Below are 23,878 nucleotides of genomic sequence, written 5' to 3' on the forward strand. Positions count from 1 at the left end.
TCTTTTGGTGGGCATCTTTTTAGGCTCCCGCAGGGATTTTTTGAAACTGGATTCTATCCAAACGCAATTCCTTAGAGCCACCCTTAGGATTCCCCCCTCGGTAGCGGGTGCGGTTATGAGATTAGAGGTCGGCTGGCAAGCTCTACGGTATGTGGCCTTGAAGACGAAGCTCTGGCTATGGCTCAAGCTTTGTTTTAAACCAGTGGGCATTGCCCCCTTGATATTGAGGGACGATTTCCAATCATCGTGGGAAAGGGAGGTCATTAACGAGGTTCAATCCTGCGGATTGTCTCATCTTTACTTTGAGTCTATGACGTACAATCAAGCTAGAGCTGTGATCTCCCGGAGACTGAGTGACATTGCCAGACAAGAGGACATAGCCCAGGTAAAACCAGGGATGTTCCTAGGGGACCAGATTTATCGGACCATACCAGCCCCCTACCTTGCAGAAATCCACTATGTGGAATACCGCAGACTTCTTACAGCGGCTAGATTAAATGTCCTTGACTCGGCAATATTGTGGGGAAGGTACAGGGGAGTACCATACGCCCAGAGAACCTGTCATTGTGCCATGGGTGCGGTTGAGTCCACCGAACACATTCTCTTGGCTTGCCCTTCTTATGCAGAGCTCAGACAAAATTTTATAGACCCACTCCTATGTAAATTTAGCTTCCTACCCGGAGAAAACCAGGTTTTACACTTGCTGAATAACGTCACTAGAGCTATACCTTCCTTGGTGGCCAAATTTCTTTTTTTAGCTTTTAAGCGTCGCAAGACTATAATTGACTGTATTGATATGGGGCTATCTGTTTAGCCCTTTTTAGTGTTGGCTAAGTTCTAAAATCTTCTTGGATGTTTTAACTGTGTATTGACAAATGTACTTTTTTCTGACTGACGGTCGAATAAAAGGTTGATGATGATGATATGACTCCAGGTGGAGGTTAAGATATAGAGTCTATGAAATTATTGACCTATGGCTATTAGTCATGTTGATTAAATGTAAACCTTCATGTGCAGAGGCAAAAATCCACTGAATACCAGTTGCTGAGTGGCCTTCGAGTCCTGCTGGTGGTCTACAGGCAGCATATAATGGTCACTGCTGAAAACACAGGATGGTATTCAATGCAAGTCATATTCAGAGGAGGCCCCCTGGAGTTAATTAACTTAGGCTCATTAATTTCAGTAGGCTTACTCCAAGGAAGACTTAGCTGAATACATCCCACAATGTTGGACTAGGTGGAATAATTTTGGATTTACAATGATTCAATGCTTCGAAACATGCCTAGGTTTGTATTCCAACAAACAAAGATAATAGTCTGTAAACAGTACATCAGAAGTCATCCTGTTTTACTAAAGTAATCAAGGCCCCCACAAGAGTCTTTGTAACATTTTCCACTAATATCTCTGTTAAACAATATATTCTTACATTATGAGATACTGTTTCATGTTTATTTGTAAGTTTTTGGACTACAACTTCCATTAGCCATGCTGGCTGGGCCTGCTGGGAGTTTGGGTTGAACAGCAGCAGGAGGGCTTCAGGTTAGCCACTCCTGTTATTAGGATATGTTCCCTTATCTAACAAGAATGCTTAATTTCTGCAGGAACACACATAGTCTATTCAAAGACAAAGTAATTTATTTTACATGTTTTCAGAAAATAAACTATTCTTTTTAATTCACAGACAGCTAACATAAGAGTTTTTCTTACATGTAAATTATGGTACATATTTTTAGAGACAGGTAAAATTCAAAATAATCATCTTCATGTAAAGCAACTCTGTTTAAAAAACTAAATTCAGTAATTTGTACCAAACCAGCTATTAACTTTCTCGGTGCTCAAATAAAGGACCAGATTGATTATACAGTATTCATTTGTTTCTTCCATCCACACCAGCTCCATATGTACTTTTCCAGTCAAATCCATGTAATTCAAATAATAACTGGGTCCCAAATATTGATAGAGACCGGATGGCTTGGGAGACAGCACCATATTGACTGGAGCACTAAAACACCAATATGGTTTTTGTGAATCGTCCAGAAGGGTCACATCCATAATGAAACAATTCTAAAGCATGCAACAGACAACGAGAAGGGGAAAAAGTAGAAAGAAAATCAGTCTCCATACTCTGCACATGATACCAATAACACAATGATTACTCATTCAAAGGTGCATCTACAAAATCCTTATTCCCACAGAGCTATAGCTGGCTTTTGTTGCTACACAGAATACAGCAGACAAGATTAGCTGTAAAATAGTCCTTCTAACACAAAATCCTAATAACCCAGATACACTTCAATTAATTAAGTGTGACAAAATTAAGGTGGGTCATCTTTATCTCCTTTGATTGTATAACAGTCAAGGTCAAAGACTTATATTTTTAAAACAGCAATATTTTTAAGGTGTGGCTGTGGCAATCATATTATTGTCCTATTATTTTGTTTATAGTTATCAGCAAAATAGCACAGAAGACATTTACATCTTCCTTCTGAATCACATCATAAATCAGCAGCAGCGATCTCAATAAGGCCTAATTTCCCATTAAGCAGATGTGTAGAGGATACACAAAGCTGTCACCAAGAACAAAACTAGCAGTATTTGCTAGAGCAATGGCAGGACCAATGATTAACTTCAAAAATATCCCTCAACCCCAATCTACCACATTACGGACCCCTAAATTCCTTTACCAGCTTTCCCTTCTCTCTCTCTTTCCACACCCCCCCCCCCGCATTTTACCTGAACATTGCCTTCAAAAACACCTGTCATCCAAGATAAGCCAATGTTTCCAACAAGAGGTAGATGTTGGGCCGTTTTTTTGTAATTTATCACGGTAAACCTCAGGTATCCATTTCTAATGTAATCTGTAACAATCAGCAAGCCATAAAAAGATACCTCATATCAGATTAACAGTAAGTGGAACATTCTTCACTCTCCTCTAAATAAGATTTATGTCATCTATGAATACAAGATCCAAAATGAGTCACAGCCAGTCCACCAGACAGCTTTCTGATTGTGACACGCGCATAGACGTTAAAAGTGTATAACTTAAAACACTAACAGCATACTCATGATCACAATACCTCAAGAACCACCTTTCCCCAAATAAACCTACCAAGACCCTCTGATCATCATCTGAGGCCCTTCTTTGTGTACACCTCCACAAAAAGTCCGGAGGGTGGCAACATGAGAACAGGCCTTTTCTGCCCCCCCCCTCCATTTTTGGAATGCTCTCCTCAGGGAGGCTCTCCTGGCACCATCATTAAATATTTCCTCTATAACCAGGCTTCTGGCCTTTAGTATCTGTAGCCTTTTAGAAGTGGGTGAAATGTTTTTAATGTATTTCTTTTTTCCTCTTGGTTTTAATGTATCTATGTTTGGGTTTTTTGTCTGCCTGGTTTGGTTGGTTGTTCATTGCTTTGGGTTGCCTAGGGCAAGATAAAGCGTCTAACACATTCAAATTACTGTTAACAACAACAACAACAACAACGTGTTGTTATTATTACTCCAACTGTTAACACTGTAAAGGTCAGGGATGCTCAAGATGATGTCCTGAGGTCTGGAAGCTTCCTAAGGCACTATGGCTGCTAAACTGATCAAACTGTATTATGCAATCTTCTGCATTATTTTCTACCCCTTTGATAATAATCTTTACACTGCTCATCTTTTAATGGTCTCAAGACATCATATTAAATGCTCTTAGATAGCAAGTTGAACAAGAAATTCCACTAATCACCCCTCTTCACTATGAAAACTGACCATTTATGTCCACTTCAGTTTCTTTATCAATTCATCTACAGTACTGATTTTCCAAGAAGCAGATTTTTGTGGTATAGCTATTAAAATTGTTAATAACCTTTGATGAGTTAATCTGCATGGTAATCAGCTGATTCATCCTTACCCAAAATATTTCTTATTATAAATATCAGTATTGATACTTCCACAGTGTTTCAGGTTCATCTGCATATTTGGCTGACATCTTATATTCTAAGATGTAACCTTATCTTTTAGGTTATTGCCAACCTCAGAATTACATGACTAAGTGGAACCACAATGAAGCTGTGTGGTATGAAACATTCCTGTTCTGTTTTCCATTCTTTTATGTCCTCTCCTCCTCAGGCTTCTATTATTTACTCCACCACCAGTCAGATAGCCGCAAAGAAAGTTCAATATTCACTGGGCTGCTTTGGGAGTTATTTCCAACCCTAGGTTGCCCCCTCCAGCACTATTTTGTATGTCTGAAAACCTGAGGATTTCTGCAAGCCTACTGATGCTTCCATCTTGTGCATGTATGATGCCATTTTGGCTACATAAAAGATTCACTATCACAAAATTGAATTTGCCGTAAGTAGATATGAGAATATAAAATGTCAAAATACAGAGTTATCTGTTTCTCCTGCCTATATTTTCTTCAGTCTAGCTCCAATGCACTGGTCACCATTTTCTGATACCTGGGCAATTGGAACAGAACAATATTCTGCTTGATGAAGAAAGGAAACAATATCTAGAACAGGCTTCCTCAACCTCGGCCCTCCAGATGTTTTTGGCCTACAACTCCCATGATCCCTAGCTAGCAGGACCAGTGGTCAGGGATGATGGGAATTGTAGTCTCAAAAACATCTGGAGGGCCGAAGTTGAGGAAGCCTTATCTAAAATAATGGTGTGGTATCAGACATTGAGATCTCCACTCAGCTTCTCTCTACTGAGAAAGGCACAGTCAGTAGTTCTAGAAAATAATTTATTTGGCGAACACTTGGCCTATCCTTCCAACTTATTAGATGCATGCAGCAAACAATTAAGGAATTTTAAACTGTTAATGTGAATGTGCAATGGTCAAGAAGGTTTCCTGCAAGGCCAATCGAAAGTTCCAATAAAATCAATCAAGGGGTAGAGGTCAGCTAAGAAGCCATTGTGTAAAACAAAAATAGTTAACTGCTACTATCAAATGAGCAGTACCTGGCCAAAGTCACATCGATCACAACCATGTCCCTTCCTGTCCATGTCCCTTCCTGTTCACCCCCAGGGAACAGCCAGAGAAATCTACAACTCCTGCTTTGGGCAGGGATCCCCTTGGTTTCCCCAGGCAGCTGCAACCTTGCTCCAGTCAGACCAAGAAGAGACAATGTGTCCAGGTTGGAGGGGGGGATAATTACAGACAAGGATCATTCTTGTGGTTAGGAACACATACTAAAATTAGATCAACAGAAACCATCTTAAGGATGCCATCAAAGTACCTTTTTTACAAAACAAACTACGAAATGTGCCACACATGTAAGTATTTCCCCTGCTGTGTAAGTCAATGTGCAGCTGATAGCCATGCATGCCATATTCTGGGTCAATATCATCCAAGATAGCCTTATCTGGGGCTGCAGCATATCTCCTGAAACAAAGAACAGGAAAGAAATAAGACATAGTGTATAAAAACATGTTAAGAAAACATAACATAAAATAAAATTTGTAAGTGAATTTCTCTGGCAGTTATCAATCATGTTTGAACTGGATGACAAGATCCCAGTTACACAGATTTATTTCTAAAATACGTTTCCTTGTGAAATCAGCTTCAAAAATGCATATGGTGTTATCCCATGTACTGTCATCTTGGTTTTGCTTGAATGTCTGTTACAGTAGTTTGGTCATTCTTGTATTCAATTCCAGTTCACACTAAACTGTAAAGCAGCAGGAAGAGAAAACAACATATTCTCTGTGGAGGGTCACTTGTCCTTATATATGGAGAACAGCTTCTATTTACCCCTGCTGATTTATATGTGGAAGTGTTCCTGTTTTACTCCCACTCCCAACATAGTATGTATAATTCAAAACCTTCTAACATAGCTGCCACCATATATCTATACAGTGGTACCTTGGATTAAGTACTTAATTCGTTCTGGAGATCTGTTCTTAACCTGAAACTGTTCTTAACCTGAAGCACCACTTTAGCTAATGGGGCCTCCTGCTGCCGCTGCGCCACCGCTGCACGATTTCTGTTCTCATCCTGAAGCAAAGTTCTTAACCCAATTAATATTTCTGGGTTAGCAGAGTCTGTAACCTGAAGCGTATGTAACCCGAGGTACCACTGTACTTAAACTATAACCCGGTAGTCGTTGTGCTTTATTCATTGTACAAAACCAGCCAGATATGCTTTTAAGTAAATAAAAACAAGATGTTCTTTATGTATAAACTATAAAAGGAAAATAGGGTTTTATAAATGACAGTTGCTTACAAATACATACACTTACATAAGACTGACTTGGAAAGCAGAGGTCCCATCCCTATCAAACTTAATACCCTTAGTCACTCAGTTCTCACCACTGCCAGGTACAGAGGACTTATGCAGGTTTCCTATGAGCCAGGCATGCAGGCAGTTCTCTCTCTGGTCAGCTCCAGAAGCAACTTGCTGAATTCTCTCTCACTGTTAACCACCAAGCCTCTCTGCCAGTCTTCAGCTTCAGCCATTGATTCAGCTCTATTGGGGGAGACTATACTTCCAGGCTTTCTTTAGCCTCAATAGCCCATTTTCCACTTGTCTCAGCTCTAGACTTCAGATTTCTCTCCCAGCTGCTTCTTCTGGTTCACAGTCTCAGTCAGTTTCACTATTTCTGAACAGTGATAGGACTGGGCTTTGCATGTTGCAGCCAGCCTACTTGTCAATCAATCAGATCTGAGTGACATAGAATTATGTGTCTTCAGACCACTTTTAAAGTCCAATGGGTGACCCAGAATTTCTACCCAGTAAGCCAACCAGAAGTGAAATTTTACAATCCTCTCAGTATAAAAAGAACCTAGCTTTTCTCAGACCAGTCTTACGCAATTAACTGCCAGCCACCAACAGACAATTATTTCAAACTTAACCTTTCACATAGCCCCAAATAATCCATTATATACTAAACAAACACATTCTAAAGGGTGATTTCTTCAAATCCTCTGCCAAAATAAAAGGGAAAACACTTCTAGAAAATCAGAGAACTGAGTATATAAAACTCAACTCCATAATCATTTATATTTAAAGGTATCAGGCAAATGTTTAATGGAACCTCAATAATTTAAGTAATTTAATTAAACATTTTGTATGCACCATTAAAGCCACAGATTGTTGTGCTTTGTAAGTCAATTATTACAAACACTGCCCAGCACTGCCCAACATAATTCACATTCTTGTTGAAACGGAATCATATTTAAGGGAAGTTATGTTTCAAGAGAACTTAAGTCGTAGAGCAACACTCAGCATCCATAAGACAACTAAAATCGGTACTTACACTGTGGCAGAGCCAAGAGTGCTTCTTTCAATGAGCTGATGATAATGAAGACATGCCATAACGAAAGCAATTTCACTTTTCTAAAAAGTTAATTATAGAGAACATATATTTTCAGCATGAAGTATTTAATTTTCCAAAAGGACTTTTGAAGAGTAAAATCCATTTAAGCTCATAGAAAGTCTTGTCCTACTCCAGATTATAACCATGTATCACTGGCATTTTAATATACTATTTTTATAACTTAAAAGCAACAGACTACAATTCATGTCAATTGCTGTACACAGTTCCCATCTATTATTTAAACGCCCAAACAGGCTACAAAAGGAGCCTTTGAAGGATGCAAAGTGTCATAATAACATAATAACCTGGCTAGATTAGGCCAAAGGCCCATCTGGTCCAGCAGATTTGTGGGGAAGCCCACAAATAGGAATCGAGTGCAACAGCACTCTCCCCTCTGGTGATAGTCCTTTTTTTGGTACTCAAAAAGAAAATTAGAATTAAAAACAGGAAAATACTAGAGTTCTTTGTGTTAATAAACTGGAAATCTGATCCAAAATCTACTGTCTTAATAAATGGAACTTTATGAAATCCTGATTAAGAAAGTTAAAAATATACCTTTTCAGAATTATTCTACAATGGCAAAGTAAAACTAAGAAGAGCAAGCAGCTTTGTTCAACCCCAGTATAAGGAAACATGTTGTCCCTGAATTCCTTGTACTTCTAGAAGGGTAATTCCATCTACCATAACACAATCTTCATACACCTTTCAGCAGCAGCCACATTGTATAATTTATCAGTACATTTTGGAGTAACCATACTATTAACCAAAGAACAGATAAAGAAGGCAGAAAATAAAGAAATGAATAATCTTAAAACAAAGCCTTAACAGCCAATTAGCATATGGAATAAGAAACTTGAAACTAGTTTAGGTTTCATGACCTGCAGTATTGTTTTCATCTTGTAAAGGGGGATATGTAAGTTAACATAAAAGAAAACAAAATAAGAGCCACCACAGAAAGCATCTTATTGAGGGAGTAATCTTACCTTCCAAACTCCCACCAAGAGTCCTTGATCAAAACAGTAAAGTTCAACAAGGGCATCACAGCCAATCATCTTTGCATTTTCTGTCAGGTTAGCCAGATCATATTCAGAAATTAAAGAACGTTGCATAGGCCTTTCAAGAGACATCAAGTTAGTTAAGAAAAGAACAGGTATTGTTAATATGGAAGTTTGATTAGTTTTGTCTTCTCCAAAACGCTGACATAAGCAACTAAAAAGGTATTGAACGTAACTTGTTCTTGGAACAAATTATAAACACAATACTGCAACTATTACTGAAGGGGTTTCCAACTTCCCCTTTGCTGGATGTCAACTCCTGTCCCCTCCACCTTCAAAGTCTAAGGCCTCCCAATGTTGCTGGACTACATCTTTCCTCAGCCACAGGCAGCATTGCCGATAATCAAGGGAGATATAATCCAACAACATCTGAAGGGCGACAGGTTAGCCATTTTCTGTGCTTGTTTTCTAATTGCACAAGCAATGTGTACATGGAGGACATGAGGAAGACAGGAATCAGTCACCGTCCGATGCCAAATCCATGGATCCAGAAATCTCCTAAGCAAGCAATAATAAGCAATCACCATACTGCTATGATAAATAGCTGTATGCATACGTCTCTTTGCCTTCCTTCTGTGTTAGGTATGTTAGTCCAGAACACACTGCATATGGAGCTTAACATGGCCCTGGACTGTATTACTGTCTGCTACTACATCACAATTGACTGTCACTGGTGGGTCACTGATTTGCAAAGTACAGTGCTGTGGTAAATGTCCTTCTACTACAAGCAGTGGAAAATAAGAATTCTTAAAAAATTGAAAACAAATTATTCATCAGCAAGCTTCAACAAGCAACCATTGCTCAATATGCTAAGAACACAAGTTAGGTGGCAATCCTAACCCCCATTATCCAGAAGTAAGATTCACTGAATTCAACAGGACTTACTTCTATGTGGATAGGATTGCACAGTTAAAGAATTAACTTACCTATTCTTAGGATGAACTTCGCTGTCACTCAGAAGTACAGGTGTCACTCCAAATATCTGCAAAACTGACAAAGTTTCTAAACAAGGCCACTTGAAATAATTCCAATACACAGTAACAGATGTCTCATTATAAGAGATGTCTGTCTGTTCCAGCACATGTTGCTTTCCATTTCTGTCCTTTAGTATGACCATCCATTTTAAACCAGAAATCCTGTTATTGGGAAAGCAAAAGGCAGAGTGCAAAGTTTAAGGTAACAATCCTATGCACAAGCTGGTGTAAAGCAAGCCTGGCATCAGTTAAACTGGTGTAAAGTACAACAGATCCAAACTCTGTTCCACAGCAAGGCTACTGCTGGCTGAGCCAGTCTATAAAATACTGTTTGAGTTACACTGCCCTGTTTGCCGGTTTAATTTACACTGGGCTGTCAGGTCACATGACCAAGGTGGGTGAGTTTAGGATCAAGCCTAAGTCCTCTCTGTTTAGTCCAGCCACAGCCATGCCACCAGGCATGTCTCAGCTGGCTGGGTCCTAGCTAAGCCAGGATGGGAGGGATATGTCAGTATATCTCTGGCTGTGCCGAGGATGATGGAGTTAAGTCAGTGTAGCCTGGCTGTACTGGGAACCTCCTGACTCATCCAGAGAGCTTCTGGATCTGCTCATCACAGTTGACCTTGCTGTAGGATTGCTCCCTTAGACTGCCACTTCCACATACATATAAAGCACATTAAAATTAACTATAATAAAAATGCTTGGAATTTCATAGAAGAGAGCCACATTTCCCCCTTTGTTTCTAAAACAGAACCTATTTGTTTTCTCCAAAACATGCTCTACAAACAAAATCCAAAGCTAACAAAATTATCTATATTCTTTCAATTTTAATTACTTCCTACCTGGTAACTAAATATCAATCATAGTATCAATTTTACATATATTTCTCAAATGATCCATTTTTTTCTTCCTTTACTCACAAAGAAAATAGGTAGTCATTAAAATATATAAAATGTCCATGTATTACACATTATATAAAACTGCTCACTTGATAGCTTCTTTGGTTTTCACTGGAAGGCCAGTACGGGTATTTATTGGCTTCAGAAGCTGAATCAAATCAGCTTTGCCAGCAGCTATTTTTTTCATGATGTACTCTTTCTTCCAATATCCTGACTCCCTATCTTGCAACTCTGGAAGATTCAGAGAGACAGCTGATTCCTGGGCAGATTCAGTCCTCCATTTTTTTCTTTTAGGCAGAAAAGACTTAGAATATATTTTGAACCAGATTGTACTGGAGAAAAATACAACATAAAATAACATAAGAATCGCTGAAATATTTAAAGAGCATGCTGTTCTGAGATAATGTTTAAGCCATCATTAAGTATCAGGAGGCAGTTTCTATCTTCTACCAAAAAAATGCCAACACTTTGAATGATCTTAATGTAGCTGAACTGCTACAAATTTTGTTAATTAGCACTCATGATCCAGCTTTATGTCATTCTCTATTAATGTTAGACTAAAATTAACACTAAAATTGACTCTTGGATGATAAGCGCACAACATTATTTATTCATAGACTCAATTTTTATCCCACCATCCTTCAAAACAAGTCTCAGGACAGTCATCAACAATTGAAAAGCTAACAAACACAAACAATATAATCAATATTAAAAGAGCATAAATGACTACAAATTATTTATGATTGCTCTGGATTCCTTAGAATAAGATATTAGGTGACCACCTAAGAAACTAAATTAAAAACACCAACAGTTTCTTAACAAATTATATCAAAGGGAATCCCCCGTGTCTCCTGCCAGCCAATCCAACATCAAACAACACTACTTTCATAGCAGCACCTGTAAAAAGGCCCAAGTGCATAAGAAGGTTTGTATTTTGAATTGTACCCAGAACAACTTGGGAGCCACTAAGATCCAAATGGCACATACATAATCACTGTTAAATATAACCTCCCTGCACACCCAGTGGCCAAGAATTACTAAGGCAATTTTTTCTGATGCATGGAGGGGAAATAAGTGCCTAAAAAGCAGTTAAACATATGCTAATTATAGACCTAACAAAAGTTTACTGGCATACACATGTGTCCTTGTTTACTATTATACTTTTATTCACTTATTATCCTTAATCCTTTTTCAAACCACATCCTCAAGGCCAATGATGGGAAGGGGGAGTACTACAGTATACAGAAACTACATATGGTATATTGATATGCCATATTTCTACCATAACAGCTCTCAAAACAGTAGATGATACAGGGCAGCACTTGCTTTATTCCCCAAACTGGGGCAAATCACATTCAGACTGATTCAAACTGCCGCATAGCTTAATAACACTATATAAGTTCTTTCATGTAAACTGCTGTAACGATGAGAAAAAATTAGTACAGTAAGTTGTACTTGCTTGCTTTCTCCCAATGATCAAACATAAAGGGATAATATAAATTAGATTATAATGACTGCTGTCATGTTAAAAACCTCTGGCTATATTTTACTGTCCCTTACTTGTCATTGGACAGATGATAAAAACTTTTATTCACACAGCCAGTACACAGCAGTGACTCTGCATTCAGGTAGGATAATATCTTCAGTAGTATCTCTGATGGCATTCTGGAGGATAAAGATGAAAAAGTGATGCAATTATTTGAGTGGAAGAAACATGCAGCAGCATATATCAGAATGAAATCTATCCCTGCTTCATAAATCTGGAACACAAAAATCTGTCTACGTGAAAACAAAAGCAGAAATAACCTGTAGAATTCCATCATCACACACAAACATAATATGAAGAAGGTAAATGTAATTTAGGGCACAATGGGCATCTCTCACTCATTTAAAGGAACTTTAGTGGGAAAACTTTTCATTTTAGTAATAGAATTAGTGTCACTCCTGCTTGCACACAGAAGTCCACAAGAGTTTTAGCAGGTGGAAATATATACCAACAGTTCACAACATGGATCAGCACTGTTCCATGGAAGGTGTCTATGTCAGTGCAGAAAAGGTCCCTATTGTTTGAGGGGAAATATGACAAGCACTCTAGCTCTAACTCTATGGTGTCTATCCCTGTCAACCTCCCCAAGTTGGAGGCAAACATCTGTAACACAGAGTCTGTTCTATTAATATAGGCTTCCTCACACAAACGCAGGGTTATAAATTACATAGGGGACCTACTTGAGTAGAAAAGGCTCCTCACCCCAGAAGTTATCCCTCCAAGTCATGTAGGGTGCTAGGGATGCTCATCCCCACTGTCTCTCATCATGTGATAAATTAAAATACTTGAATAGGTCTCAGCTGTCTGCATCATGTAGCACCGATCCACACTGTACATAGGATGACCAATTTCATTTCATTTCATACATTATGACTACTACACTGAGCCTCAACCACACATATAGGTTTCTCAGCAGCTTCCACATTTCTACCCTCATTTATGAAGTGGTACAAGCCTCATTGTTATTATGAAAATATACGATTCACTGCCATGAGGGATGACACTGCCATGAGCTGTTCAGATACACAAAATTAATTTAGCATTTTCAATGTACAATCACCAAAATAATTCAGTTTACCTTCAGGGTCATGTGAAAGAATCTGTGGTTACACACCAAGACATGTTTACAATTAAACCAGTTCTTGAAATCATAAATGTCCAGCTAAGTATTTAAAAGATAAATACTTGTCTACAATCCTAAGCCTGCTTGCTAGAGAATAAGTACAACTGAATTCAGTGAGAGTTACATACAAGGTAAGCATGCATCTGTAAAGCATCAAGAGTATGTTACCTGTCAAAATCAATTGCAGAATTTGACTTGATACTAGTAGACCTCGTACACATCCTGCGAGAGTGTGTCTTTTTGAGTTGCATGGCTGCTGGGTATTCCGACATAGCACTATAAAAAACAACACATATCATCATCATCAGGGGTGGGAACCTTAGGCCCAAGGTCAAATGTGATCCTCCAAACCTCTCTCTCAGGTCTTTAGTCCCAGGCCACAGTTCTCACCAGCCCTATTTCATGCCCTCCATGAGTGATTTTGGCCAGGCTGGAATGCATCCTTGAACTGTACTGTGTTGATGCCTCTTGCCTGCCTGGATGGAAAGATTTGATGGGTGTACTGTATATAGAAATCTAACTTTTGCATGGGTAGAAAGTCGCATACTGTCCAAAGGTAAAAATCACCTGTTACTCCACTCACTTTTACCTCTGACCACTCCCACCACTGGGTCCCCAGATTGCCCATGAGGGGAATACAGCCCAATAAGCTTGCAAAATCATTTGTTCGCTGTTGGGTTTTTCATGTTCTTGCCCTCTTATAAACTCAATCCTATGCATGGAAGCAAATCCCACCAAGTTAAATGAATCTTCCTCCCAAGCGAGTACAGGATTACGGCCCAAGGTTTGCAACAATTGAAAAAGTGTTAAGCATAGGCTGTTTAACATTTTCTCTACCATCTTTCTTTTTTATTGTAATTATGTTGTTGTGCTGGTGTTGTTGTTCAGCATGGTTTTGGTCTGAAAACCAACCCAGGAGTATTTATGGATAAGTCGCTACATCATATTACAGTGGTACCTTGGTTTACAACCATCCGTTTCGGAGGTTTGTTTGTAAACCAAAACAGGTTGTAACCCAGGGTGCGCTTTCGCCAATGGGGCCTCCAAAAAAAATTTGTTCGTAATCCAAAAAAAAAAGGGTTGTAATCCAAAAAAAGGTTGCAAACCAGGACACACACTTCCAGGTTTGACGTGTTTGTAATCCAAAACATATGCAAACCAAAACGTATGCAAACCAAGGTACCACTGTACTACAATTCCTCCAAAAAAACGAGCCAAATTCAAGAATGAAACAGCAACACTACCAATCAGCTTAAAAGGGCCACATAATGGGCATATAACAAGCAGAAAAATAGGTAAGCGCCCCCTCAAAACACACACACACACACACACACACACACACACACACACTTTTCCATTGACATGAAGACTTAGGCTGTATATTCTGTGAGAGAAAGCGAGTAAACCTGCCTAAAACTGTGAGACTCAAGAAAGGCACCGGGGGATCTGGGTTTAGGGCGTTCAAACAAGACGCCCCGTGATCCCCCACCCACCCCAGCAGTAGCGCCTGGAGGAGCGACTAAGAATGGCGACCGCGAGTCGACGCCGGGAGAAGGGATCGCGTCGGACAACGGGCGCGAAACCCCTATGCTGTGCTGCCTCAGAATCCAACCGCGTCCTGTCGCCATGGCGACGGCCGTCGAAACGGGGCGGGGGGCGGGATGGTGCTTTGCTACCGCCCAGTCAAGGCCGCGAGCGCGTCTGCAAAGAACGCGACGAAGCCGAACAAAAAGTAGCCCCGGGCAGAATTCTTCCGCCGGCGCTCCTGAATTTATTCCCCACAAGCAGCTTCCTTTCCGCACTTGGGTCAATGTAGAGAGCATCTAAGGGGCGGGTCGTGGCGAGACGGACGCGCGTAGGGCGGGGTCGCCTGTTGCCAAAATAAAGGAGAAGGCCGGAGACTCGTTCTTTTGCTGCTTTTGTCCTGGGGGCGGGGAGAGTTGGCCGATAGGGCTGATCCTGATCCATCCCAATGCACGTTTCCTCAGATGTTTAATGGCCCCACTCCCAAGTAAACGTGCACAAACAACCAAATGTACTGATAACCTCAATCTTTAGGAAATCCCATGCATGTTTTCTCGGAAGCAAGCCCCACACTGTGCCCTCATGGGGCTTTGCTTGCGTGTTGTCAAAACGTGCAAAGGATGGCATCCTTACAGCGCAATCCCGTAAGACCCAGCTAGATTATTTCCTGTTGCCTGGGAGTTAAACCCCGTTGAATTCAGTAGAACTGATTTATTAGATAAATGTATAGGATTGCTAGCTTTCCTTATGCCGGGCACAGTTTTGTCTACCACGTGAGCGAGCTCCATCCGCAGTCCAGATACCGGTTTGCTTCTTGCACCCGAAAGCTGCGCCATTCTGAGTTGACGGTAGTGCACGCGTCTTTTTCGCAGACGTCTGCACACATAATGCTTGCACACCACGAGTCAGACCTTCTCAGATGGCGGGCTAGTGCCTATTTGAAGATAGCCCTCCTTAAGTTTTACAGACCCTGCTTAAAGGGCACATAATTATTTCTGAGCAATGCATACAGCACGAACCTAACCTTTTATTTATTATGCAAACGATAAAGGGTGGACTTGTCCCAGAGCACGTACGCTCAATATACAGACAGACGCTTTCGGGAAGGAGGAGGCTTCTGGCAATGTAGTTTTGAGCAGCAAGGCTAGGCGCGAGGCGCTTTGCATTGTGGTAGTTGTAGTACTTTACCGGAGTAGTCGGGCAGCTCTGCTACCTTGCAAACTACAGTTCCCAGAGGGCTTTGCAAACGCAATGGCGGGGCAAATAGCTGCCATCAGCGGGTGAAAGGGGTCGTGTCCCCCTTGGGCTTGTTAAAAGTGCATCAACAGGTAAAAGCCCGGCGGAAAGATTTGAGTAAGATGTATCTTTCTAACGGTATGGCTATTTTGCATCGAGAGGAAACTGCGGGACGATGAATCCGATCCTTTGCACAGGACGGGAGCATATTTAGTGTATGATAGACCTTGTATTTGGGGTTATAGAGTGAAGCCCGGCTTCGCCTCGCTATGCTTTCTTTCATGCGAGGAATCCCCTGCAGTGGCAAGCTCCTGGGGTCCTGCGCGAAGTGGGGGCTCCTTGCACAGCATAGGAAGGCGCTTCTAAGGACTTGCGTGTGCATCAGGCTCGGGCAAGGGTCGAGAGCCGAGCGACCCGACCCGCGCCCTGATGCAGCATTTGCGAGCCCAAAGCGACACATCTGGACTCCCGAAGGGGCCCGGAGAGCTGGGAGAACTGAAAACAGCGGCAGGCAAGTGTCTGTGCAAAGAGGCCAGAAAGAAGAAGCATCGCTGTCAGCTGCTCAGAAAGGTAAGGAACGGGAGGCTCCAGCAACTGCCAAGATTTCTTGGCAAGTAAAATTCGTTTCCCAAACTACTAAAGTTCTCCAACTTTTTAGGCATATCTGCATATATATATATAGACGTGTTTCTGTTGAGCCTAGTGGTGTTTTTTCCAGTGGCGTAGCGTGGGTTGTCAGCACCCGGGGCAAGGCAAGTAATTTGTGCTCCCTAACCCGTGGATTTGCGCCCCCTAACCCTAACCCACAGGTGTTGCACCCGGTGCGACCAGCCCCCCCTGCACCCCCCACGCTACGCCACTGGTTTTTTCAGTCCATAATCTGAAATATTCTGCAAAACTTGCGCTGCTGTCCTAACCCTACTTACCTGGGAGTCAGCCGCCATTGAATTCAGCAGGACTTACATCTGAGTAGACTTAGCTAGGATTGTACTGCTCATAGAATTGTAGAGTTGGAAGAGACCACAAGCGTCATCTAGACAACTCCCTGCAAAGCAGGAATATTTTGCCCAATGTGGGGCTTGAACCCACAACCCAGAGATCAAGAGTCTCATGTTCTACTGGGATCTCAGATTATTTGGGGATTTGTTTCTGAGACAATGTTCGACAGTTGTTTGACTGGAGGCCTGTTGATGAATGGGACAGGCAGAGTGAGACTGCCTTGGGCAACTGATTTTTGCTATCATGGAAGGGCAGCAAAGTGTTATTTTATTATTATTGTATTTTTACATTTAAGGGAGAGATGCTTGTAAGCATTTTGTCTCATATGACCCAATAACTTGATTAGCCTTGGATACCATGCACCTTGGTTTGGGACAGGGGGCACCATTTGCTGTTCTGCCTCAGGGAGCAAAGTGTCTTGGGCCAACCCATTAGCTGTGTTTGATTTATAATAGAGGTTGCCCAGCACTCAGATTTGTGTGGAAGTGGAATTTTCTGCTTCAGGAGTCCTTTCACCAAGCTGGCTGTGATTGCTTCCTAGTGAGAGGGTGTCTGTGCCTGCTCTAAGACCATGGTGGGCTGATTGCAATATTATGTGGTCTACACATGTTTTTTTCTGGAATCATTTACAAAATTAGAGTATGTTCCCAAGATCTCTTGACAATTAGCACACAACAAATCAAGTGATCTTGAATATGTGCTTGTGCTTTTTAACATAAGTAGTGCTTTGGTGGATCATAGCAAGGCCCACCTAGCCCAGAACTCTTTTCAAGAAGCCCAAAATTATGGAATCTTCATCAGAACTTATAACTCATTAATGTACAAGATCCTATGTCAGTTATTCGTGCCATATGGATGAACAGTCCTTCTCGGGCATACAAAGCTTCCTAACCATAGCCGATAATTTTTTGCCACTGGCAAGCCAGGGAGTGATTATTTATTTACATGCTGGGTTTAGTGTCCTTGCAGCTATTTCTCTTTTCAAAAATTAAGTTATTCTGTCAAAACACCTAGACATTCAAGCAGTTGCAAGTCATTGTGGTTTGAACAGCGTTCAGAACTAGTGCACAGATAATGCTCTTCAGGCATTCTGATTATTTGTTAATATGGGAAGGGAGTTCTAAAATGAGTGGTGAACCTCAGGGACGGATTTAGGGGAGCACAACTGGTTCGGTTGCAGTGGGCGCGGAGACTCGGGGGTGCCGCAACTGTGATTTAGAATAGAGCACAAGAGGCAGAGGGTGCCAAATTTTGGCATCGCACAGGGAACTGCTGAAATTTGAGACCCCAGGGTCTGCCACTGGGAGCCTCCATGAATGTAGGAGGTTCCCCAGTTCATAGTGTTACTCAATGGAATGGCAATAGGGGCAGCAGTGCTAGCACACTCATCCCTACAAATAGACTCTTGTATGCTGGATGTTCAATTAGCACCTGATTAGAATGTGTGACCCAGGGACACAGGTGGGGCTGTGGGTTAAACCACAGAGCCTAGGACTTGCCGAGATTGGCGGTTTGAATCCCCGCGACGGAGTGAGCTCCCATTGCTCGGTCCCAGCTCCTGCCAACCTAGCAGTTCGAAAGCACGTCAAAGTGCAAGTAGATAAACATGTACCGCTCCAGCAGGAAGGTAAACGGCGTTTCTGTGCACTGCTCTGGTTCGCCAGAAGTGGCTTAGTCATGCTGGCCACATGACCCAGAAGCTGTACGCCGGCTCCCTTGGCCAATAAAGCAAGATGAGCACCGCAACCCCAGAGTCGGCCACGACCGGACCTAATGGTCAAGGGTCCCTTTACCTAGAATGTGTGACTATGGCTTGGGCCTCATGAGTTCCTCAGGCAGCAATCTTATGCAGAGTTTCCTGTGCAAAGCCCTTGACTTCAAAGGACTCCATGCCTAACTCTTCACAGAACCTTCCTGTAAATATCAGTGTATTTGTTCTACCATTTAAATACATTGTGCTCACTGCATTATTTATATGTTTGGAGTTTTTAATGTTATGCATAAAGCACTTCATTGATCATTTTTACATTTTTATGGGTTTCCCATTCAACCGTAAGAACAATAATCTATTTTGTAAGGCATTTCATAAAAATTAAAAGCCTGGCTGGATTTAATGAACGAAGGCATAAAATTGGCTGCTATATATGCAATTGGCTATAGCATTTTTTTTAAAAAAAAATGTTTTGGAAGATTTCTCCACAATCTTTATTCAACTTTAGCTTAGCATGTGAAAGGTTGAGTGGTGGGAGACAATTGAAGCTGGAGACAGGCTAGAATTGGGCCCTTGACTAGTCCAAAAGGATTTGGTCCAATATTGATTAAAGTATGGCTGAAGTATTTTTAATGACTTTACAGCATGAGTACAACAGTCATTAACATGTTTGTTACTAATAACAAAACAAAACAAAATAGATCATTGGTGTTTGAAACCAGCAGAGAATCGGTGGTGAGAGAACAAGTTGCCCCACTGCCCCTGAGCATGAAGGCAACGCAAGTTGGATCAAAAACAAATGCCGTGAACACTGTATCCACTCTAGTAATTCTCAAGTTCTGCACTGGGGCTCTCTGCTGAGCTGTACGAGTACTGCTCGAGAATGAGAAATGAAATAATTTGTTGCTTATTTTATTAAAATATGTATACATCACTTGTCCATTGTTAAAAGCTGTGTAAATAATAATTATAATAAATTAAATACGTGTGGCATAAATTATAACTCTCAATCAATACGAAAAAGCCACTGAAAGTCTTGTAAAATCTAGCCTAAATAGACCTTGTGAAAGCAAAACCTGTTCAGCTAACCTGTGGCCCTCCAAGATGTTGTGGGGCTACAGTTCCCGTCATCTCTTACCATTGGCTATGCAGGCTGATGCTGAGGGGACTTGGAGTCGAACAACATATTTGGGGGTGGGGCACAGATTAAGCACCCTGGCTGTTCCTTGACAGCAAACCATCACTAAATTCCCCATGGAAAGAGTGGGAATGAGGACTTTAGGTGTTAGAAGAGATGTAAAATCCTTTTAATGTTCCATTATTCTGAAAGCAAAAGCTGTTTTGACTCAGTCCTTTATCTTTCTCAGTTTTAGAGGAAGCATTTAGGAGCTATTGGATATATGTGCATAAGACAACAATGTAGAGGTCATAGAACTGTAGAGTTGGAAGGGACCCTGAGGGTCATCTAGTCCAGTGTTTCCCAAATGTTTTTGGGCAACGGCACACCTGTTTACTAAAAAAAAATCTCGCGGCACACCACCATTAAAGCCCCGCCCCGTGACGTCAGCGCGCAGCGTCACGCCGGGAGGGACGCACAAAAGTGAAAGTTTTTTCCCTCCCCCTTGCTGGGGAACCTCCAAGCTTTGGGGGTGGGAGGAGGCAGCAGAGCGAGGGACTGAGGGACGGCGGCAACTGAGGCGGCGGCGGCTGAGGCAGAGCTGGGAAGGGGGTTTCCAGGGGACACGGCAGCTCCTCGAAAGGCTTCTCTCAGCTGCGCTCAATCCGCCTCGGAGAGGATTTCCCCTCCGGTCCCGTTCGTTTGGGGCATCGCTCCGGCTGCTCCCTCTCCCGCCGCGCAGGAGCGATGCCTCTCTCTGGCTCTCCCTCCGCGCAGGCTGAGGGAGGGAGGGAGGGGCGCGTGTGACCCGTCTCTGCTGGGAGACCAAACCCAGCGAGGCAGAGTCGCGCGGAGGCGCCCAGGCAGCGCTTCCGGCTGCGAGGAGGAGCGCCAGGCAACAGCAGGAGGCGCGGCCTCTCCTCGCCGCCGCCGCCCCGCCTCTCGCCGCCCGACTCGCCCGCCTCCCTCCAGGCATCTCGCGGCACACGAGGCAACGTCTCACGGCACACTCGTGTGCCGCGGAACACCGGTTGGGAAACACTGATCTAGTCCCCCGGGGTTCCTTCCAGCTCTATGATTCTATGTTTTTCTGCTTCAACAATATTTCATTATGTTCCTATCATTTTATGTCATTGTATTTTGTGTAAATTATTAAAAAAATTAAATAAAACATTTTCTATTTACAAAAAAAAATTAAATAGCTATCTTTCTACCCGGGGGGGGGGGGGCATGGACGTAGCCAAGATTTTTGTTAGGGGGCAGAACCTCAGATTTGTATTGATTTGTACTGGTTTTTACTTACTGGGGGCAGCTGCCCCCCACTTTGCTACAACCATGAGGGGGGCACAGGAAGGAAACAAGGTTGGAAGGGGGCCACGGTCGGAAAAAGGTTGAGGAACCTTGCTCTAACCAACAGAGCTATAGGAGACTGATAATGTATAACTACCGTTTCGTAATTTTTATTTTTTTGGTCTTGTTTTCTCTTTCAGTGAAAGAAGCTGGGCGAGATTTTACCTACTTAATAGTGGTGGTGATCGGCATCGGTGTCACAGGTTGTTGAGACAGGAGAAAACATATTCCTCACTGTTTTAATTGTTGACCACTTCAGCAGAAAGGTTCTTAGTTCACCTCCATTTTATTTTTCCTCTTCCATTTCAGGTGGTTTATTCTATGTGATTTTTAAGGAGCTGTTTTCTTCCTCCAGCCCCAGCAAAATCTATGGAGATGCCCTGGAGAAATGCAGAGCTCACCCTGAGGTTTGTTTTCAAGTCTTGAATGTTCGGCTTACCACAGAGCCCTAGCACATTACAGAGAACTCTGAGGCATCTTTTGAGGAACGGTCACTCGCTTTGCATTGGGTACTGACTAGCCCATGCACTGCTGCCCTGGAAATGCATCCTAGAACATTTCTAACATTTCCTGCTGCTGCGTGCTTCAGGGAAAGATCAGTGATAGTGGGTGAGCTTTCAGTGTATCATACGAGTTGGGTGGATTCTTGTAGGCCACCCACTCCTAGCTGAGCCCAGGAAATCTGGCACTAGACCATTCCCAGCAGACAGCTGTGCAGCTTCTGCTTGAAGATTTCCAGAGAGAGAGAGAGAGAGGGAGAAAGAGACTGCCACCTCTCTAGGTAATGTGTTGAAGAAGGTTGTATAGTATTACTGAGGGAACTGTGCACCTAGTGTTTGATAGGAGACGAACTACTAAGCACCCTATCCTGTCCTTACTGATTAGGTAATAGGTGTTTTTGGTGAACCCATAAAAGGTTACGGTGAAGCAACCCGACGTGGGAGAAGACAACTGGTCAGGTACATGTGAATGCATGGCTTACAGAAGCACCGGCACTCTTTCTGCTAACATTCTCTGTGGATTTGTTACTTACTCTGTTCATCTCACTTGACACGTGTCATATTCACTTGTCTTGCCAAGAAGGTAAAGGGGGCCTAGGCTAGCAGCCTGAATTTAAGGCCTACAATAACCCTTGCAAATGCACCTGATAGCCAAGAAACCTTCTTAGTCACATCGATTGCCAGCATACATTTATGCTAAATAACAAGGATGCTGAAGAGGAACTGGTTCATCTTATCCCCACGTGGAGCTTTGTGTACCTATTGTACATGAATTTGAGACAGATGTGCCACAGCAACACTCAGAACACTATATCCTCAATTGTTACTCTTGAGGTGGGACATGATTCCACCACAAGTGCAGAAGAACTTCATTCAGGTACCAGCTGGTCATGGGAGCAGACTATGCTCATCCAACACAGTGGCCGAAGGTCACTACAGCTCATTATCATCCATGCACATTATGCTAAACCATGATTTAACATAGGAATAGCCGGCATGGTGCCCTCCAGATGTTGCTGGACTCGCAACTACTACTAGCCACTAGAATGGCCATTGGTCAGGGATGATGGGAGTTGTAGTCCAGTGGCATCTGGAGTGTATCATGTTGGCTGCCCCTTGTTAGTATGGTCTCAAAGTTGCTTCACGCCTAGGATTAATCTCATTGGGTTGTGTCTAGCATTAGACATACTCAGAGTAGACCCATTGAAATTAATGGAAATGACTCATGATGTTGCTTGGTTCCGTATTTATGGCCACTATCCTGTGCATGCATCCTTGGACTTCATTCTGAGCAAACACGCTCAGGATCAGATGTAAATTGAGTTTTAGACCCAATTCACTTGTTTGTGGGTTAGAAAGCTTTCAGACCTGGAGGTCCAAGTGTAACCGTAACCAGACAAGTTTAATTGAATTCTGGAACTAAGACAAGATTGTCTTAGTTTTTGTTTCTTAGAAATATAGTGTATAACTATTAATTTTTCTGGCATTCACATTCAGGGCTTGCGAAACCTTTCCTCTCTTTTTTTCTTCTTAGCCACATTGAATATGTAAAAGATGGACTGAAATACATGCGCCTAAAGTTTTACATTGAGGGCTCAGAAAAAGGAAAGCAGGGAACAGTTCATCTGGAAGTGAAAGAGGTATGACAGCCTCTGTGACCTACATCAACCATAATCTTAATTCTTAGGTTAGTGTGTGCAAGGAAATTAATTCCCACCCCCTCTCTTTGCAGAATCCAGAAAGTGGAAAATACGAGTATCGTTATATATTTGTGGATATTGAGGTCTACCCTAGAAGAACCATAATAGTTGAAGACAACAGATAGAGAAACAACTGAAGTGACCTTTCATTGCAGTTTGTGATACTGTAGTTTACAAAAATGGGAGTAATGAAGTAAAAGTTGGCTGAAAGGTCATTTTGCATCCTCACAACATACCTGTGTGAAGGCAGTGGAGCCACTGAGCTTATGTGTAATTCTGCTGGGTAAATACTGGAAGTAGGGAATCATTGTTGTTAATAGAAAATGCAAACTGGGTTGACGCAGTTAATATAAACTGGCAGCCAGCTGTGGCAGCGGCAAATATAATTTAGCAAAGATTGTTCGTGGTGAATCACAGTTTTATACATGCAGTCTTCTCAGGATGAATTTCCTTTGGATTTGGATTTTATGCAAGTGCTACAATAAAGAAGACATACAAAACATACAGAATATCTTTGTCCTTTCGTGCACAGAGTTCACGTACGTAAAAAGGTGTGTGGCGTCTGTTTCTGTATTGTTTACAGACTGTAAGGCAGAATGTCACAGATTATAAATTGTTTCCTAGTAGGATCTAGGGCTCCTCTGAATGTTCTACTTTGAATCATGGGGTTGAAAGGAATACCCCTCTGTTGTGAAAAATGTTGCCTTTTTTCAGGCATGGACGCTGCTGTAGTTTGGTTTCTTTGCCGTCACATTGCTGCCACTCCCACCCACCCTTTTTTATTGCTGCATCATCTTCCTCAATCATATCAGCAATACCATTAGGTCAGGTATCATT

At 42.0% G+C, this 23,878-nt stretch overlaps 2 protein-coding genes across 6 annotated transcripts; one reads left to right on the plus strand and one right to left on the minus strand.

Annotated features, from left to right (window-relative positions):
• Nucleotides 1-1,617: 1,617 nt before the first annotated feature.
• FBXO15 (F-box protein 15) lies at nt 1,618-14,725 on the minus strand. 4 transcript variants are annotated; one of them, XM_028737457.2, is made up of 10 exons: nt 14,398-14,722; nt 13,073-13,180; nt 11,796-11,900; nt 10,325-10,567; nt 9,289-9,498; nt 8,291-8,420; nt 7,248-7,327; nt 5,229-5,374; nt 2,734-2,858; nt 1,618-2,064 (listed from the first exon to the last, which is right to left on the minus strand). In XM_028737457.2, the coding sequence occupies exons 2-10, from the start codon at nt 13,174-13,176 to the stop codon at nt 1,795-1,797; spliced, it is 1,413 nt and encodes a 470-aa protein (XP_028593290.2). In that variant the 5' UTR covers nt 13,177-13,180; nt 14,398-14,722; the 3' UTR covers nt 1,618-1,794. The 4 variants fall into 4 exon arrangements, with proteins under 4 accessions (XP_028593290.2, XP_028593285.2, XP_028593287.2 ...); XM_028737452.2 differs by having other exon boundaries at nt 14,315-14,722; XM_028737454.2 differs by lacking the exon at nt 14,398-14,722 and adding an exon at nt 13,256-13,362.
• Nucleotides 14,726-15,652: 927 nt separating this feature from the next.
• Nucleotides 15,653-23,550, plus strand: TIMM21 (translocase of inner mitochondrial membrane 21). Of its 2 annotated transcripts, XM_028737459.2 has the most exons (6): nt 15,654-16,234; nt 20,982-21,044; nt 21,151-21,248; nt 21,727-21,800; nt 22,876-22,981; nt 23,074-23,550. In XM_028737459.2, the coding sequence occupies exons 1-6, from the start codon at nt 15,934-15,936 to the stop codon at nt 23,164-23,166; spliced, it is 735 nt and encodes a 244-aa protein (XP_028593292.2). In that variant the 5' UTR covers nt 15,654-15,933; the 3' UTR covers nt 23,167-23,550. The 2 variants fall into 2 exon arrangements, with proteins under 2 accessions (XP_077789324.1, XP_028593292.2); XM_077933198.1 differs by lacking the exon at nt 20,982-21,044 and having other exon boundaries at nt 15,653-16,234.
• The last annotated feature ends 328 nt before the right edge of the window (nt 23,551-23,878 follow it).

The sequence above is a fragment of the Podarcis muralis genome, chromosome 8, assembly GCF_964188315.1.
Source record: "Podarcis muralis chromosome 8, rPodMur119.hap1.1, whole genome shotgun sequence".
Taxonomy (NCBI): Eukaryota; Metazoa; Chordata; class Lepidosauria; order Squamata; family Lacertidae; genus Podarcis; species Podarcis muralis.

Coding starts and splice junctions, on each gene's coding strand:
- FBXO15 (XM_028737452.2), bottom strand. CDS start 14,532: ATGGCGACAGGACGCGGTTGGATTCTGAGGCAGCACAGCATAGGGGTT. Junction 13,181..14,314: donor CTTGAGTCTCACAGTTTTAG/GCAGGTTTACTC, acceptor TGTTTTTTATAG/TGCTATGTCGGAATACCCAG. Junction 11,901..13,072: donor TCTGCAATTGATTTTGACAG/GTAACATACTCT, acceptor TTTATCCTCCAG/AATGCCATCAGAGATACTAC.
- TIMM21 (XM_028737459.2), top strand. CDS start 15,934: ATGCTTTCTTTCATGCGAGGAATCCCCTGCAGTGGCAAGCTCCTGGGG. Junction 21,249..21,726: donor AATGCAGAGCTCACCCTGAG/GTTTGTTTTCAA, acceptor CTTACTGATTAG/GTAATAGGTGTTTTTGGTGA. Junction 21,801..22,875: donor GGGAGAAGACAACTGGTCAG/GTACATGTGAAT, acceptor TTTTCTTCTTAG/CCACATTGAATATGTAAAAG.